This window comes from Scomber scombrus, chromosome 15, assembly GCF_963691925.1.
Source record: "Scomber scombrus chromosome 15, fScoSco1.1, whole genome shotgun sequence".
NCBI classification, from domain to species: Eukaryota; Metazoa; Chordata; class Actinopteri; order Scombriformes; family Scombridae; genus Scomber; species Scomber scombrus.
Window position 1 is genome coordinate 7,031,896 of NC_084984.1, and position 17,225 is coordinate 7,049,120.

At 40.2% G+C, this 17,225-nt stretch overlaps 1 protein-coding gene across 3 annotated transcripts in view; it reads right to left on the reverse strand.

Annotated features, from left to right (window-relative positions):
* Positions 1 to 2,462: 2,462 nt before the first annotated feature.
* Positions 2,463 to 17,225, reverse strand: part of pik3r1 (phosphoinositide-3-kinase, regulatory subunit 1 (alpha)) — a 28,783-nt gene continuing 14,020 nt past the window's right edge. The window contains exons 3-15 of one of the 3 annotated variants that reach the window (XM_062434682.1): positions 16,232 to 16,324; positions 16,027 to 16,101; positions 15,606 to 15,737; positions 14,736 to 14,937; positions 14,167 to 14,249; positions 7,144 to 7,345; positions 6,863 to 7,043; positions 6,646 to 6,771; positions 6,411 to 6,553; positions 6,125 to 6,301; positions 5,921 to 5,995; positions 5,651 to 5,821; positions 2,463 to 5,525 (exon numbers count right to left, since the gene is read on the reverse strand). In XM_062434682.1, the coding sequence (XP_062290666.1) occupies positions 5,336 to 5,525; positions 5,651 to 5,821; positions 5,921 to 5,995; positions 6,125 to 6,301; positions 6,411 to 6,553; positions 6,646 to 6,771; positions 6,863 to 7,043; positions 7,144 to 7,345; positions 14,167 to 14,249; positions 14,736 to 14,937; positions 15,606 to 15,737; positions 16,027 to 16,101; positions 16,232 to 16,324 (1,850 nt within the window). In that variant the 3' untranslated portion in view covers positions 2,463 to 5,335. Of the gene's footprint in view, positions 5,526 to 5,650; positions 5,822 to 5,920; positions 5,996 to 6,124; positions 6,302 to 6,410; positions 6,554 to 6,645; positions 6,772 to 6,862; positions 7,044 to 7,143; positions 7,346 to 8,940; positions 9,076 to 10,108; positions 10,354 to 14,166; positions 14,250 to 14,735; positions 14,938 to 15,605; positions 15,738 to 16,026; positions 16,102 to 16,231; positions 16,325 to 17,225 lie in introns of those variants that run through there. The other 2 variants (XM_062434683.1, XM_062434684.1) reach the window with 2 other exon arrangements.

The following is a 17,225-nucleotide window of genomic DNA, read 5'->3' on the forward strand; positions in this document are numbered from 1 at the left end:
GGACTTTGGACCCAAATTACTTCCCTGAGATCTCTTTCCGAGAGTTGCTCATCAATGCTTCAGATATACCTGTGAAATATTAACAGAGTACTGTGCAATGCCAGAGCCTCTGCTCCCTCTATCAGGGCTTTTGAAGATAAGCTGTCTGAACCCGTTGCCTTATCTTTAAACCTCATCCTTTACTGCCCTGTAACCAGTGTGGCTACATTACAGTCCATGTGTCTGACCTAAATGAAGAAGATTTCCTATTTGTTAGAGAACCAAAAAAAAAAAAGCAGTAGAAAGTTTGGAAAATAACTTTAACCAATGTGTATTCTTCTTATGGCAGGTATCTTAAAACTGGCAGAAAAAGAACAGTATTTCATTGTAAGTGCTTAAAACAAGGCAGCTTATGTAAGTATTTCCATGTATAATTGGCTTTATAACATCTTCACCTCATGTGTCTTGTCCTTAAAGAAATCGGGAACCATTTCAAATCGCTTCTACGAACTACTCTCTGCAGATAGCGTCCATTAATCACAGTAGTTGGAGCAGCTAAGGTCATGATGTAACACTAAAGTAGCTGGAAATAGTAACCCATAAACAAAAAGGCTAGTGTAAGTCACTTTTTTTCTTTTTTACCAGCAGATATGGTTTACTCGTGATGTCGAGCTCTTTCACACACTCACCACGCAGCGGAAAGTAATACAGAGACGTACTGTGTGCACCTGTGAGTAACTCTACAAAATGTCATGGTAATTATCAAGCAATGAAGCCTTCAGGTTACACTGAATATAGTGAATTTACAACTAAGAAACACGACGTAACATCTGCAACCACTTAGTTTTTCTCAACATCTGCTCAGGGTTGAGCTCACAGGTGAATCCACATTTACAGTATGTAAGAAGAATGATTACACTACTTTATTATTATAGATTTAATGATAGATGACATTTCAATAAAGTGTAAGGAGTGTATTTTATAGTATTTCATGTGTGTCCGCGGTTCAGTTTTCATGACAGTTGAGACTTTGACCTTTCTGAAAAACTGTCCTTACATACAAAGTTCAAAACAGTGAATCACAAGCTCAGCCCTCAGAATAAAGACACGCCTAATTAAGCACAAGTTTCAATGCTAAATGCGACTGCAAGTGTTCGGATGAGTGAATCAATGCAACGTGTGTTTGCGAGCTTTCCTGTTTATTTTGAATAATATTAACCTCGGTCATTGCGGTTGACTTTATCTTCTGTCAATAATATGTTTAACATGATTGGCATTGTAATTCTGACATTGTTTATCTAAATATCTATGCCATGTAATGTCATGAATAAAAATGAACTGACACAAGAAAGTTTGTATGAAAGTAGGATTTACTGTAAAGTCATATTGAGAATAATAATAAAATGCTGTTAATAAGTAATACAATATTTATTTATTGTAGTAATACCGTAGTAATAACCCTGACTTCTGTGTAAATTGCACAAAAGTCTTAGGAAAAAGAAAACGATAAGAATTTGATAGCGTTAATTGAACAATTTATATTAAAATGTAGCAGTGATTCAAATGTAGTGATTAACATACTTTTAAAAAGTTTAACACTAGGTACATTTTTGTACATGTATGTAATATGATGCAGATATTTTCATTTTGAGGGCTACGTGACATTCTGGGGCCACAATTTGGAGTATAACTCTGTTGTGAAATACTGTAAAATCTCAGTATTTTGTGGATAGTTGTAATAAAGTCAGATGATATAAAAAAAATATTCTGATCCTTTACTTAAGTAATACTAGCAATACTACAATGTTAAAATGTGCAACGTATTTGTTAGTATTTACGTCAAAGCTGTGCATTCCAGCCTTTACTTATATGAACTTACAGTTGTATTATGTTTAATAAAAAAACAAAAATAATGAAATTCAGGATAGTTTGTTTTTGTATGTTGAGCAGCATCTTAACTTGCTGGTGGAGTTTTAAAATTTTAACTAGTTTATAAAGTTATATTATAGTTATATGGAGCTATAACTATAAAATAACTATTTCATTCTAAAAATATAGTACAGTAGAAGTGTGAGGTGATCCATAAACTGAAATACTTCTACTTTACCCTCTACTTTAGGTGTGTATGTATGTAAATGTATACAAGTAACTTTCCACAACAGGAGATGACACTCTGTTAGGTTTTCCTGTATCAGTAGTTTGGGCAGAATCTGGTTAAAAACTTTCCACGTCGACGCTGTGTTCTAGTTTTGTTGAGAATCTGGTCTGACAGTCACGTCCACTGTGTGTTTCTACCTTTCACACATCAAAGATATTCTGCAACTCAAAAAACTGGTTTGTTGAACGCTTGCAATCCTCCAGCGAGCAGACAGAAGTCAAACTGCAATGAACCAAATATAAGAGCGTGCAAGAACAGCAGCTGCGTTTTTACAAGCAACACATCACATTTTCTTAAGTAATGATAATAAAACTTAAAAACAAGATTTATTTCTTAGAAAGAAGTGTTTTATTTCCTTTTTAACAAAGCCCAATACAGATTTGAAGCAAAACTGGGGAACACTGGTAAATCTCAATCCAATCAACATGTCTGGGACACCCACAAAAAAGATGAGTTCGAAATAAAATAAAAAAACAACAACAAAAAACACCTAAAATAATCATACAACCCAGGGTGGGGCAAAGAAAATAATGGTGCATGTTGTCCAAAAACTATAAAAAAAATATGTTTTGACATTAGGAAACAAAACAAAACGTTCATGCCAGCAGCTGATGGGGAGGTAAATAAAGATCAGGCTTCTTCTAGTAAAATAAATGTCAGATATGACAGATCTAGTATCCATGACATCTGTTAGCGGCCTTTATAGAACCGATAAAACCTAAAAGATACATGACAGTTAATATCAATGTGCTAAGAATTTAATCTTGGATGAGTAATTTGGTCGAAAACATCTAAAAAAACATTTAACACTTGTGTACAGTAGGTTTTTTTCCCCCGCTGTACGACAGTCCTGCCATGTGGGGCTGAGAATAATATGAAATTAATTAAAAATAATGATTTTCATGCTACAAATCTTATCCTGTGGTAGTATTTCTCTCTAAAAAGGGACGATAATCAAAATGTGCCTCGCTGCTTTTTACGCACACACACGTTTACACAAATGGTGGTGGTGAGAATTAAAGAGTGAAATTTGACATGTCAATGATGATCGAAGCAATAATTTAAAAAATTACATTAAAGGTTAAGTTTTTTATTTTTTTTTCAACTATTTTTTTTACTTGACAGCTTGAGTTGACCATGAGTACATTTTGGAGGGGATGGAAAAAAAATATCACATCTAAATAATTTGACAGGTAGATCTATGATTGCAAAGAAAAATAAAATATATATATTATTAATGGCAGACATTTTGCCTTTTTAAGTGACCTAATTTGTTCAAATTGTTTAGACTTAATGAAGGTGACAAATTGGTAGCTGTGGTGGCCTTACACACAAAAAAAGCCAATATTTTCTGATATTATTATTTATTACCAGTCCATTGTGTTTTTTTTAACACACGTACCAATCACTTGAATCATGGACTTGTAAAAGCTAGAGTAAGGATGGGGTAAGAAAACATTTTTTTCTGTCACAGGTTCCTCTGGCATGTTGCTGTTGTTTGGAAATATGAAATTAGACTATCTGAAATGAGCTGATCCACCCATGTAAACACAGTCATTTTCTGATACAGAAAAATACTAAGTGGACAATGTATATTGATCTTTTAATAACAATATCCATCAGTTGAAAACACCAGTCTGCTTTTATATAATTCTTATGTGGGAACATATATATTTTATAACAAAATAAATCTATACTGTTGTTTTCGTGGTGATGAGGGTTGATAAGGGTTTGTACAATACGTATCCCATCATCCCATTCTCTGAGTGCTCGAACTTTCTTTGTCCGTTCAAAGTTCAAAGAACTGCATGTAGGCTTAGCTCTCTAAGAAAATGTACTTGTGACTGAAGTAGCTCAAATACTCGAAAGGCTCTGCCTGAGAAGAACATTAGTTTGAAGCAAAAAAAAGACTAATAAAATACTCATCTTTTCCATCTTTATACCAGTTGTTAAAGTAATTTATAATAAAGTGTATGTTACTATTATTTCTTTTTAAAAATCATAAGCATTTTACTGTATCTTGGCATTTTGACACAAAATATCCTCTTGGATATTTACACAGGAAAAGATACTTTTCAAGCAATAAAACAAGCTTATATTGTGGGTTGCAACAGAATAAAAACACAATTCTGAAGAAATAATGGAGAAAGAATTGCATAGCAGATCAGAAGATAACTAAACAGGAACTGATCTTTTTTGGTATGGTGCACTTTGATTCATGACTTTTGCACATTTTCACATATGTACATGAAATAGTTTTAAGTCCATTCATAGTTTCACCTGCCCACAGTAAAGATCAAGTTTACTTCTGCGCTTCTGTTGAGCATCAAACTCGACAGTTTAAGAAGGCAGAACGCAGACATCTTGTCCCCTCTGCGCTTCTGATAAAAGTCCATAGGAGTCTTTTTAAAAAAAAAAAGAAACAAAAAAATTAAACTTTGTTTAAAAAGTGCCATTTTGCTACATTTATCAGCTGATCCATGGTCTGCTACTGATCAGTTAACACAAGCAAATGTGTTAGACAGCCTCCGACGTCACACAGTTTCCTGATTCTATGAGTTTTGGTCACATGGACAATCACACACACACACACACACACACACACACACACACACACACACACACACACACACACACACACACACACACACACAAAGACACACACACACTAACACACACACACACACTCACAGCCACTTACACAAAAACTCTTGTGCAGAAACACACACACACAACACACATACGTAGATGACGTGAAAGGAAAAACAAAAACAAAAGTGGAACAACAAAGTTTGTGGCCGGTGGGTTCAGTTCCATTTGAAGAGTTTATCTGCTGCGATTAGACTTTCCGGCTGGTAAAGCTTTGAAAAAATAACAAGCACCATTAGGAAAAGGCCTCAAATGTCCTCCGCTGGGGGAGAGCTCAGCAGTTTCCGCTTGATTTTTCTGTGCTCCCACAAAAAGCAAAAAAAAAAGAGAGAAATAAATCTACATTCAGACTCGCCGCTTGCTCGTGGTGGCTCGAGCAAAGTCACTGAAATGTTTCAGGCTTTATTGCGTCTTTTTTTTTGTTTTCCTCTTGATTTCAAGTCTGTGTGTTAGGCAACAGAGCCACGTCATTATCACTGAGTCCAATGACATGTTATCTCCATCTCCCATGAGGCCTTTTTCTGTCCGTTTTGGAAACATCCGGGGTCCTCACCGTCTCTGCTGGGCGTAAACTGGGTACGCTAGCGTCACATTCAGAGAGTCATTGTGCTGGACCAAAGACGTGTGCTGGTAGTGAAGTACGAGTTCTTTTAACGAGCTGTACAGGTTGTACGGCTCGGCGAAGCCGAAACCTGAGGGGGTCTTGTTGATGACGCAGTGCTTCACCTCACCGTCCACGCTGCAAAGAGACAAAAAAGGACAATGGTCACAATCTGTTCTGTTCCGGAGGCTATTGAACGTCTCATTTCCCAGTATCGACCGTTTCTAAACAGCTGATTGAGGAACACAAATACAGATACGTACACAACGCTGCAGGCGTAGCATCCCGCTTTGCTGCTGTCTCGAACCAGGAATGTACCGTCTCTCTTGCCCTGGAGGAGAGCCTCCGCCTGTAGTCGGTTGATGTTGCCCAGCTTCCAGGACCGTTCGTCGTGATGAGGAAGATCTTCATCATCGTCCACCATAGAATATTGACTGGAGAAAAGGAAGATTTAGAAGAGAAAATGTAAGTTTACATCCTGTGTTGAACATGTTGGTTAGTTTAAATAAATATAGATCAAAATGGGAACTTACTCTTCTGTGTTGTCGTTCTTGATGCCGAGCCACTCGTTGAGCTTCTTCTGTCTGACGCCCTTCTGGGTCAACCACCTATAAAACGAGAGAGAGAGAGAAGAAACAACGTGGACATTAGAAACCAGGCAGGATCCATTTTGATTTCACACCCCAAAACATACACACAGAGTTAAGTGTCACTATCTGACTGAGCGCCATACTTACATGAGATACTGGTCTCTGGTCTTGCGGAGCTGGATGAGGTCTGGCTTGATGCTGTTCATCCTTTTGTCGATTTCTCTGTAGTCTGCTGCCTGTTTCTTCAGATCTTCCTCCAGTCGACGTTTGCTGTCTACGATTTCACTTATCCTGGACTTCAACTTTTCATAATTGCCCACAATCCTAAAAAAACAAAACAATGCAGGATTATTTTTTTAGGAGTTATAACAAATTTTGAGCAAATGTTCCAGATTTTCTTCCAGCGATATGGTTCATCGCGTCATATTCTTACCTCTGGATCTCCTTGTCGTTGCCTTCTCTCCTGAACTTCTCGATATACTCTTTGCTGTACCGCTCTTGTGTTTGGCATTGCTCCTCAAAGATCTTTATAGTTTCATTAAAGGCTTCGATAGCTGTCCTTTTCATTTGGATTTCCTAAAAGCAGAGGCACATTATTAGTTTATGCCGTACAAATATAGTATAATATAGTTTTGTCTTTTAATTTTAGTGATGCTGTTTATACTCACTTGTGACGTTCTGGTGTATTCTTCATATAAACGGTCGTACTCTTTGTTCTTCTCCTGGTACTGCTGGTGGTACTCGCAGAGCTTCCTCCCCACAGCTTCAATGTTGTCTTCTTTCACCACCTGATCCTGAAAAAACAAAGATCACAACCAGTTAAATTGCTTTAATACAAGCGTTTTAAACGTCCCAGTTTAAGCCCGAGATGAGCTGACGTCTTACCTGCTGGTGTTTGGAGACCGGGTACAGCAGCTTGACGTCTAGCTTGGGGTTGTACTGAGCCAACGACTCGTTGCGATAGTGGTTGATGAGCTCGACGACGGAGCTGAAGGTCAGCGGGTCCGAGAAGCCGTACTTCCCATCCCGGTGGAATATCTTAATGAGTTTGTTGTTTCCTCCTTTCCTGTAGACGAAAAGAAGCAACAAAACCAGTTAAACTCACTGCTATAAATAAATCAAAAGAACTGCTGTCGATGAAGAGGAAGTGAATTGAGCTCACTCACCTCAGAGTCAGGGTGTAGTCTCCGTGCATTTTCGTCGAGGCGTCTCGCACCAAAAAGGTACCGTCCGCAGTGTCCCTCAGTTTCTCATTGACCTCCTCCCTCGAGATGTCTCCCCAGTACCATTCGGCGTCTTGTAGAGCCATGCTGTTGTTCATACCGTTGTTACTCACAGTTGTGGGCTTGGGTGGCTTTGGAGGTAGAGCTGTAAGGAGAGAATACACACAATATGAATAAATGTGAAACTAGCTCCGAGTTTGGATTATATGCTTCATTTTCAGGCTGGTTATTATACATGAATAAGGGGGTCTTTTGCCCTTTATCCTGCTTTAGCGCTGCAGAAAATGCAACTGGATACCGACTCTAGCATCCACCATATCCACCATTCTCTCTCTTTCTTTCATACACACACTTGCTCTCTCACACATCCCTTTTTCCATTGATTAAACAGAGAGAGAGAGAGAGAGAGAGAGAGAGAGAGACAGAGAGAGACAGAGAGAGAGAAAAAAAGAAAAGCTCCCCCTCTCCAGCAGCGAGGCAATAACGACGAGGCAGTGGGAGGAGGAGGAGGAGAAATGAGAAGCGTGAGTCAGGGAGAATGAATTTCATTCAAGAAGAAAAAAAAAAAAAGAGTAATCTATTAATATTCCAGGCTGCACATACAGAGATGATGCCTGACAGTTTTTTTTCGTGCGGAGTAAAACGATGTCGGCCAAAAGGATTACGTTTCTTTCATCATCAGGAAAAGATTAAAAATACAAACGGCATATTTTATCATAAAATAGGACACAGACTAGAGAAACCTAAAAGGAAATACCCAACAGCAAATCTGCAGCTTTGATGTTGAATAACCAGATTCTGTTAAAAGATAATTAGCAATAACTTCATTTTTCCTTTTTCTTTTTTCTAATTGCAGCTTTAAAAGGGCACCAGCACATATTTCATGCATATTTCTGACACTCTAAGTAGTGCTTTTCATGTGATGTAGACTGACTCATCTAAACATTTTTAAACTGGTGTGCATCTGAGAACAAAAAAAGGATGTAAACCCTGCAGTGTGTGTTCACAGGCTGGCTGACAGTTTCATAGCTAGTAGCAGCAGCAGCAGCAGCAGAGCTAAGGTAGCAGGCTATTTTTAACCCACAAATCTGCACTGCCTTTGTTCACTCCCTCTGCATTAGCACCCTTTCTGCTGCAATGGACTGAGCTGGTTGAGACTGCGAGTGCTGCTGCTGCTGCTGCCAGGCGGCTACGATTGTGACATGGCACAAAATGCAGAGGTTTACAGTGGAGGGTAAAAAAGAAAGAAAGAAAAAAGAAGCAGGTAGTTACTTCACTTCAACCACAGGCACCTGGTTTCCGCTGTACTTCTAAGCACATCAACCTGATCACACCTCATCCTCAGATTACTAGAAATTTCTAACGCTTTAAAACCAGTCGCCTACATTTCCTTCAGCTCCACATTAACACGCACATTTTCTACAAAGAGACAGCTCACATATTTGACTGATAATCAACAGCAATCACTCTAAAAATGCGCCAAAAAACTGCTTTTCATACTGCTAACTAAACATCCATTTAAAAAGCCATTAAGGGCAACCTGCTCAGTAACGTGTTACATCACTTGCCACAGCCAATCACACAGGGGGTCTGTCACCAACCACTCCTGCATCTTTCATTTCCTGAGAGCGATGAGGTCATTCTGAAAGGTTTTTTTTTTTTTGCCTCCCTCTCTGTGCTTCAGTTCTGTACAAATCTGCAACTAACCAAACACATAAACAGGAAAACTAAAAAAAATACCTCATATCTCTCTCTGCAGCATCTCCAGTGTTACGTCCTAGCATGTATCCATCCATGTAAGCAAACGTGCAGCATCTCTCCACTAGCAGAGGGTAAGAAAAGGACCTGCAGCCTGCTCCATGCTTTTCCTCTGTCATCCTCTCACTCTCTCCCTCTCCCTCTCTATCTCCCTCTCTCTCTGTCGAGCTTTGCCGCTCGCTCGCTCACTCTCCTGCAGGTTGCTCAGCCCCTCCTCACTGCGTGTGTCGTGCGGAGCTTTAGTCCGTCCCACTGTTGGCACTCAGACAAAGCCAGCTCTGCTGCAGCAGCACGTACACAGCTAAATTATAATGCCTGGCCCAGTCAGAGGCACCCAGAGCTCCAAAATACGCCTTTAATCCCACAGCGTGACACTTGTCATGACAGAGATAGCTCCCTTGATTTCCTGAACGATATTAAAATAGAGCCGGTTCTTGGTAAGATGTAAAGATTCAAGAGGACGGCAGCTTGTTGTCACTGTAGGTCTTTTTGTGGAGCGGTTGTAACTATGCGCTTAAACTTAAGTTAAAGTAACACAGCGGATAATATCAGCTACAGATCAGTGTGAAAAATGTCAAAGAAAGACAGAAGTCTGTGACCCAAATGCAATGCTGCTGACCCACTTTCTATAAAATCTTGACACTTGACACAAAAAATTAACAAAATTCAAAACCGCTTAAAAAAAAAAAAAAGTATAGATATTACTTATTAAGATCATATTTAAATCGCTCGCCGTTCTCCGCCGTGGCCACACTCAACCTGTTGGGAATGTTTTAAGGTCTTAACTGAACTCTGCACTGAACTCTTTGAGTATTATCAGCATGCCTCACAGCAATGCCAAGCTACTGCATATGTATGTATGCAGCCTGTGTGAATAGCTCATAACTAAAAGCATGAGCAGCAGCTCCAGGCAAGAAGATTTTAGAAAGAAAACAAAAAGCTTTTATTCTTCTTCTTCTTCAGTTTTTTATTTTAAATTTAAGCAGTGGTATTTTCTGTGCCTTATTTTACCCATCTGGCTTCTTTTTCGTTATAGCCTGAAGTGAAAAGCAGTAGAAGCAAACTTCTCTATGATAATTAAAATAAATACTTTTTTTTTTTTTTTTTTAAAGAAGAAAAGAAAAAAAATGAGGCAGATCATCAAACTTACGCTGCAAGTTGTGCATGTTTCGGTGACTCGACAAACTCTTCTCTTCTTTTGTCGCTTTTCTCTTATTCCCAAAAGGTAAATTAAATCCAAAAGTGTTAGATTCAAGTCCTCCAGTAAAGCTCCATTTCATAGTTTTAGGCCACTTGAGAAAGCTGGACGTGTTTTTTTTGTTTTAATGCTCAAAAAAAAAGGTTAAGGCTTAATGCGGGCTCTTAATGAAATCCAGGTAATCCGCTCTGCATGAGGCAGGTGCAACATGCGACTCTGTCTAGCTGACTGACTGTTCAGTTCCTGCTGTGACTGTGGTAAAGGGCTGTCTCTCTCTCTCTCTCTCGTTCTCTCTCTCTTCCTGGGCTGAAGCCTTGCTCGCGTGAAGGCAGATAGTTAATGATTAGCTGCTCCCGGTGTCAGCGCTGCCTGTTTCTGAAAGCAGCCACTCGTGCCAGCTGCGTGTGTGTGCGTGTCTCTCTTTCTCTCTCTCTCTCTCTCTCTCTCCGACTCTTTGGTCACTCCCTCTTTCCCTCTTTCCTCTGTTTGTAAAGGAGGAGGCAGGGGGAGAGAGAAGGGGGAGGAGGAGGAGGAGGGGGGGGGGGGTTCGGTCTTATGATTAACTTGCAAAGTTTCAAATATTTGCTGAGCTGGGCACTTTGAGGCAGGCAGGACATGTGGAGATCCAGGCGGAGGGAGGACTAGAGGAGGGAGGAGGTGGTGGGAGGTGGAGGAGGGAGGAGGTGGAGGAGGGAGAGTGGCCCTAGAAACTGGAAGCAGCCCTCAGTTAACAAGAAGTGCTCTGTGGAGCAGGCCGACTTTCCAGCCAACCAAATCTAAGTGGGCCTTTTGTCGCTTACTTAAAATAGGCACGCAGTAACTGGGAGGAGGCATGCAGACGCAGGCACACACACACACACACGCACACACGCACACACGCACGGGTCATTCGCAGAAACACATGTGCATAACGTACATGCTGTACATGTATGTTTACAAAGTAGGCTATTCTAACTCTCTGCTTGCCAGCGTCCCTGTTATCTGAATCTGACACAGGTGAGCGAAACCAGTTTTTTGGCGCACCTGAACTTTGTCATACATTTGACAGGTACGTGTGTTTAAAATATGTGTCAGAGGATTAAAAGGGATTTTTAGCAGAGGTGGGGGGGGGGGGGGGGTGTTGGGTCTCTCTCTCTCTCGCTTGCCCGCCTGCCCACCCCTTGCTTCCTTCCATCCATCCATCCCTCCCTCCCTCCCTCCCTCCCTCCCCGCCAAAGTGCTCCCGCAGGTGCAAATTACTGACAACTGAGAGCGGCCCATGCATAGGAACATTATAAATAGCTCCTAACAGGTAATAAAATGTTTAAACAGCCACAGCCAGCGCCGGGGCCCCAGAGCCGAGCCAACGACAGTGCTTTTAACCGGCACTGTAAATACATAACTGTGCCACGCGATGGACTGCACTCACACACACACTCACACACACACTCCACCAGACTACTATCGACCTCTATTGAGAGCGGGAGACCACCACTAAACCAGCAAGAAGTCTGTGAGAGTGTGTTTGACACGCTACCAGATAATGAGACATGAAAGCCAGAATGTCAACTAAGATTTTATCTCAAGGTTTCGTTTTCAATTTTCATACCCATACAGTTTTATGTTAAATGGAAATTCAACAGTAATCACACAGAGATAATGGTTCAGTTTTGTTTTTTCAAAGCAAGATGCATGAAAATCACTTTTATAGCACAAAGAGGTGCTTTGTATTCAATTTATACAAATTTAGGGCGGAGTTATATCACCTAAAAATCAATATCCTGATGAATTGTTACAGTTACTGTGACACACGACTTTTTATCAATACTTTCTACAATAATAAACAAACTGTAATAATATTAAACACTTTCAGTAGATCATTTTTAGTCTTTGGTTTGCTAAAAAAAAAGGAAAATATAAATGGCTCAGTTTAACCTCTACTGTCACTATTTAAATGAGTCATACTATAAATAGATTTGACTTTTATAGTTTGTATTATCTAATTGTTCCATCAGTGGGTTCCTTTCCATAAACTCTAAAATGACACTAATAATCAGAGTAAACATGCATCATCAATTTGAAGTCGCTGGTCTGATATGGAAGATCCTGCAGCCCCCCCCCCCTCTCAGGGTTGAAATGTTTGGTGTAAACCTTGAATAATCTGTTCAATAAGAGAATATGAGCTCCTAATAAGCATGCAAACGCTTAATCCGATTGTTTCTCTCTCTCTTTCGGGTTGGAATAAATACATTCTTTCTGCACATGGGGGGGTGGGGGGGTAACACTAGGTGATGTGATGCAGCAGTGCAGCGTGCGTGTTAATGTTTAATCTATTTGTCGGTGAATAAACGCTTTAAATTCTCAAGACTCAAGCCGAATTCACCTGTGTGTGTGTGTGTGTGTGTGTGTGCGCCACCTGCTGATTAAAATGAAAGGTGGGGGTTAGCCTAAAAGTTAGCCTAACCTGACCAGTTCACTTAAGGTTAAACTCACTTTATGATCGACCAGCTGTTCTCATTGTAGTCATAATCTCAGCTGCTCCTGAACAGAGAGAGCGGAGAAATGTACAGACGCATGTCGCACAGCTGCTCCGATTAAAACTTGCGATGCATGTAAACACCAGATTGTATCACATCGCATGTTTAACAGTTGACCCGAAATCTTCAGTCTGAATAATTTCAAACAATATAGAAAAAAAAAGTGCACGTGTAACCGCAGCTATTTGATGGTTTTTAGAGAGTTAAGTGACAGTATCAAAGTTTATATAAGAGGCTGCAGCGTCTTAAATGACATGCCTGAGCCTCCAGACTTTTCTCAGAAGCTGAGAGAGAGAGAGAGCGAGAGAGAGAGAGGAGAGGGAAAGGTTATAGTTAACTTTGGAGCTAACTTTGGAGCTCACTACTACTCCGCTGCTGGTAAACAAAAACGTTGGAAATTCTTGCTTTGCTTTCGAGGAGCTGCAGCTGCATTAATTTCTTACTGAGAAGCCAGTGCTAAGTCGCGGCTATCTGCTAACTTGACTTCAGTCCTACAACCTCATCATCATCACCATCTCTCTCTCTCTTCTTCTCTCTCTCTCTATCCTGCACAGCAGTTGTCTTCTAAAATACACAGCTACTACTACCCTGCTATTTGCCAACAGTATTTGCATTTAGCTTGTACTGTATCATGTTAAGTGAAGCTGAAGTTTGCCAACATTACTTCTTTTTTTTGTGTCCTATGTCGTGCACCTGTCCCACCTGCATGTCAACATTTGAATCATTATCATGTCTGCCTGGGTAAAAACTGGACATGCATAGTTAATTACATCACTTTAAACTACTTAGTGAAGCCAACTAGACTTATGAAATGAATCCACACTGCAAAAAAAACCTCTTAACTGAACATATTGACCAGACTGAAAATAGATCAGTTAGATAGACCAGACCTAAATTGAACTGTTCATTAACTCATTAGCTAAAAGAACAAAATGTAATATTTATGCACCACACGCTAATTTGCATGTTCAAAAAAAGCGGAAATGGATGTGCCGTTTAAACTTTAGCAACGGTTCAGACCTAATTCAAGTTTCAGTTTCACTGTTCTGCAACAAAAGATCATTAGGAAATGCGTCAGAGTTTAGAAGTGACTACACGCTGAACTATACTGCATACTGCAGATTAGTACATGTAAACCAGTATCAACGTCAGTCGTTTAACCTCCTTGCTGTGTGTACCCCTGTGGTCCCCCCTCCTCTACAACTGCACAGTTTGCAAACCTCAACACCTTTCTTGTAGCTATTAATAGTTCAGGTCTCAGGGTGTTAAGTTCATATTCTGCAGAAATATAGACCCTGCAGAAGGCACATTCATCTTCTGCATTCAATAATAAAGAGAGCAACTGCCACTTAACAAAGAGCAGCAATGCAAACAAATTGTGCATTTTTCTTAAATTAAATAATGTTTGCACTGTTGAGCAGCAATGCCAAACACACACCAGCAGCATTTTTAATAACTTTGTGGATGCATTTGAAGCAAAAATGAGTTAAATACCTGGAGCTGCCTGGCTTTCACTTGATTCACTGGTCACCAGAACCTCAATGATCTTGATGTGAGCATCCAGGCTGGGTTCACAACTGTGGGAGGAGGAGGGGAAGGGGGAATGGGGGTTTAAAAAAAAAAAAAAAGCAAGTTAAATAAAGTGTGTGTTTTACAGCCCAGGTGACAGCCTCTGCTGCTGCTCCGGTTACTCTGTGCTGGTTTCAATCTGATGGTAATTCAGGCTTAACTGCTTTAATTGCGCAGCACAGCTGGTAAGTAGAAAAGCTCCAACCTATATCCGTGTACTGCTAAAACCTATGAGTGCATGACAGACTGTAGGCTGACAGTGCGTGCATGTGTGCGTGCATTTTTTGTGTGCGTGTGTGTGTGTGTGTGTGTGTTTTGTGTGTGTGTGTGAGTGTCTGCAACTGTGCATGTTTGAGCGTCTGTGTGTCAGTATTGCATGACTGAGCCTGCACACTTGTCTGTCTGCTGCCTGAGTGTCTATCGTTGACAGATCAGACTGCTAGCAGCAACAAAGCGTGATCCTGGGGAACACACTGTGCTCCTCTGACACCCACCTGCTGGCCTGTTGTCTGAAAAACACGGGGCTAAAGATTTCGCCCAGCGCCCTGGCAGAGAGCAGGTTCTTGGAGCTGTTTTGGCACACCCTAGCAAAATGCCTTAGCAGACAGTGGAGGGTTAGCCAATATTGGGAGGGCAGGCTCGGGGTGCTGGCGATGCGACGTAGCAGCTGGGCACATTCCTCAGGATTCACCGCCTCTGTTGAAACAAAAGTGGCCAAAAAAAGGGGGGTCAGCGATAAAGATGTGAAAAAAAACCCTACAGACTACATAAGTGGAAGAGGTGCAGAAAGTGAAAAGATGTTTCTTGAACACAATGAAGGGATGGAAAAAAATGTCATGTGCAGTTCAGTTTGAAAACCGCATAGAGATTGTGTGGTTGACAATGAGCGTAAGGTACACTGGCAGGTGATTGGCTGCTGTGCGATGCTAGAGATAAACTTTCAGGCTTGTTTTAGTACCTATTAACCACAGATATCCTGTTTCTGGCCATGTGACAGCGAGAGAATGCAACTCTACAGAACGGCAGTGTGTGACTTTTGTCTGTGCTTGCAGTAGAGAAAGCAAGACAGAGACTGCGTTTAGATAACGTAACAAAGTACACCGGTTATATTATATACTATAGGTGTACGACAAGAGATGTGGAACAGAGAAAGAAAAGGGTTGTGAATTTTAAAAAGGCTAAAACGGGTTACGAGTGACGAAATCGAGATCTTGTGGTTTTTAGTGTTCAAAGTACTGAATGTTCAATCGAGGTGCAAGGGTACATTACGTCAGCGATTCTGCTTTAGGCGAACCGTACAGCAAACAAATGAACACTGAATATGTGCCAGAGTTGCCCCCCCCCCCATGCCTGCCCGCTCTCACCTTTGGTGGTTTGGACCATTTGAGTGTATAATGCAGTGGGGATGATGGGCTGGGGAAGGTCCTGCAGGTACCTACGCAGACCGTCGCACAGGATCGGAAGTTCCAACTGATCAAGGTCTGATGAAGGAGGATCTGAAAGTGCAAAGCGACACAACACACATACTTAAATACAAAATCTCACTTTAATTAAAGACTAAATCATGCATAAGTAGGCACACGCATTGGTCTTTAGAATATACTGTAAGTGCACGCATAGATATTTATCTCTTGCCATTATCACCATTTGTACCATTTTTACACTGATCTAAGACTACCTCTATTCAACTCTACCTCACCCAACTATTTGAAACTTACAGGTTTCATATAAGCTGATAAAAGGGTGATGATTAAAAAAAAGAAAAGAAAAGAAATATCTACTTACCACAATCAAAATACTGTCTGACTTCAAGTCCACCACCAGCAGTGAATGTTCTATATAACGTGGGATTCTCCAAACCTGCAAAAATAATCAGTGAAACACGAGTTATTACGTTTATTGACAAAAGTAATACCAGTTAATTCATGTGGTTCTCAGTAAGCGCAGTAAATGTCAAGTGAACTTTGAAGTTTTGAGTCAAAGTTCTTACCTTTCTTCTCAACGGCCTCCAGCAGTCTGGCCAACATGGGCGGAGAAGTCTCTGGAAGGGAAAACTGCTCCGTCAAGTCCAGCAGACAGAAACCTGGAGGGGATTAAAACACAGCTCGTCAGCCAAGGTGATTTTGATGAGTAATAACTGGCTTCCTAATAATTCCTAATTGGGTTCATGTGAATCCTGCTCATTGCATATGGCGAATATGTCTGCGTGTATAAACCAATGTTGAAAACGTGATACCGACCTAACCTGGGTCTAGTAGATTGAAAATCTAATTAATACGAGAAAATGTCTCATATGTATTGAGATGAGTCACATTATCAGTGTAAATCTGACAAATACTGGCACACTTCAAGGAAATGATGCAGTGACACCAAATTCTCCAAGTTGAAGTCAATGATCTTTGGAGAGAAATGTGACGTGTAATTATTCCAAGCCTACAGTAAGTATTATATTAGTACATCAAACGTTTTCTTTTCCAAGCAGTTATTAAAAACTAACAATTACTTTCATTACTGATAAATCGTGTCATTATTTCCTGGATTAATGGGTTCATTGTTTACTCTTTAAATTGCCAGAAAATAGTGACAAATTACAATTTCCTAAAGCCCAAGGTGCTTTTCGCCCAACCGAATACTTCAAAACCTTAAAACACTGGAAGTTGGAGCTATGCAATTTGTTTTAATCGCTTAAAAAAGATTAATCATCATTATATAAACAGTTTCCAATAATTTTTCTTTTTGATTGATTGTTTAAGCTTTAATTTGTAGTTTAAAACACCAGGATGAATGATTTTTCCTTTGATGATTGTAAATGATGCTGACAAAATAACTATACTTTGTAGTATAATAAGTGCATAAAAAAAACGTACACACCCATTCTCTCACAAGTTAATATCTTCCACAATATGAAAGCACAGAAGAAGAAGAGCTTTGTTTGAACGGCTGTTAAATATAGAGAAAAGGGCAACATAATAATCACAGCTAAG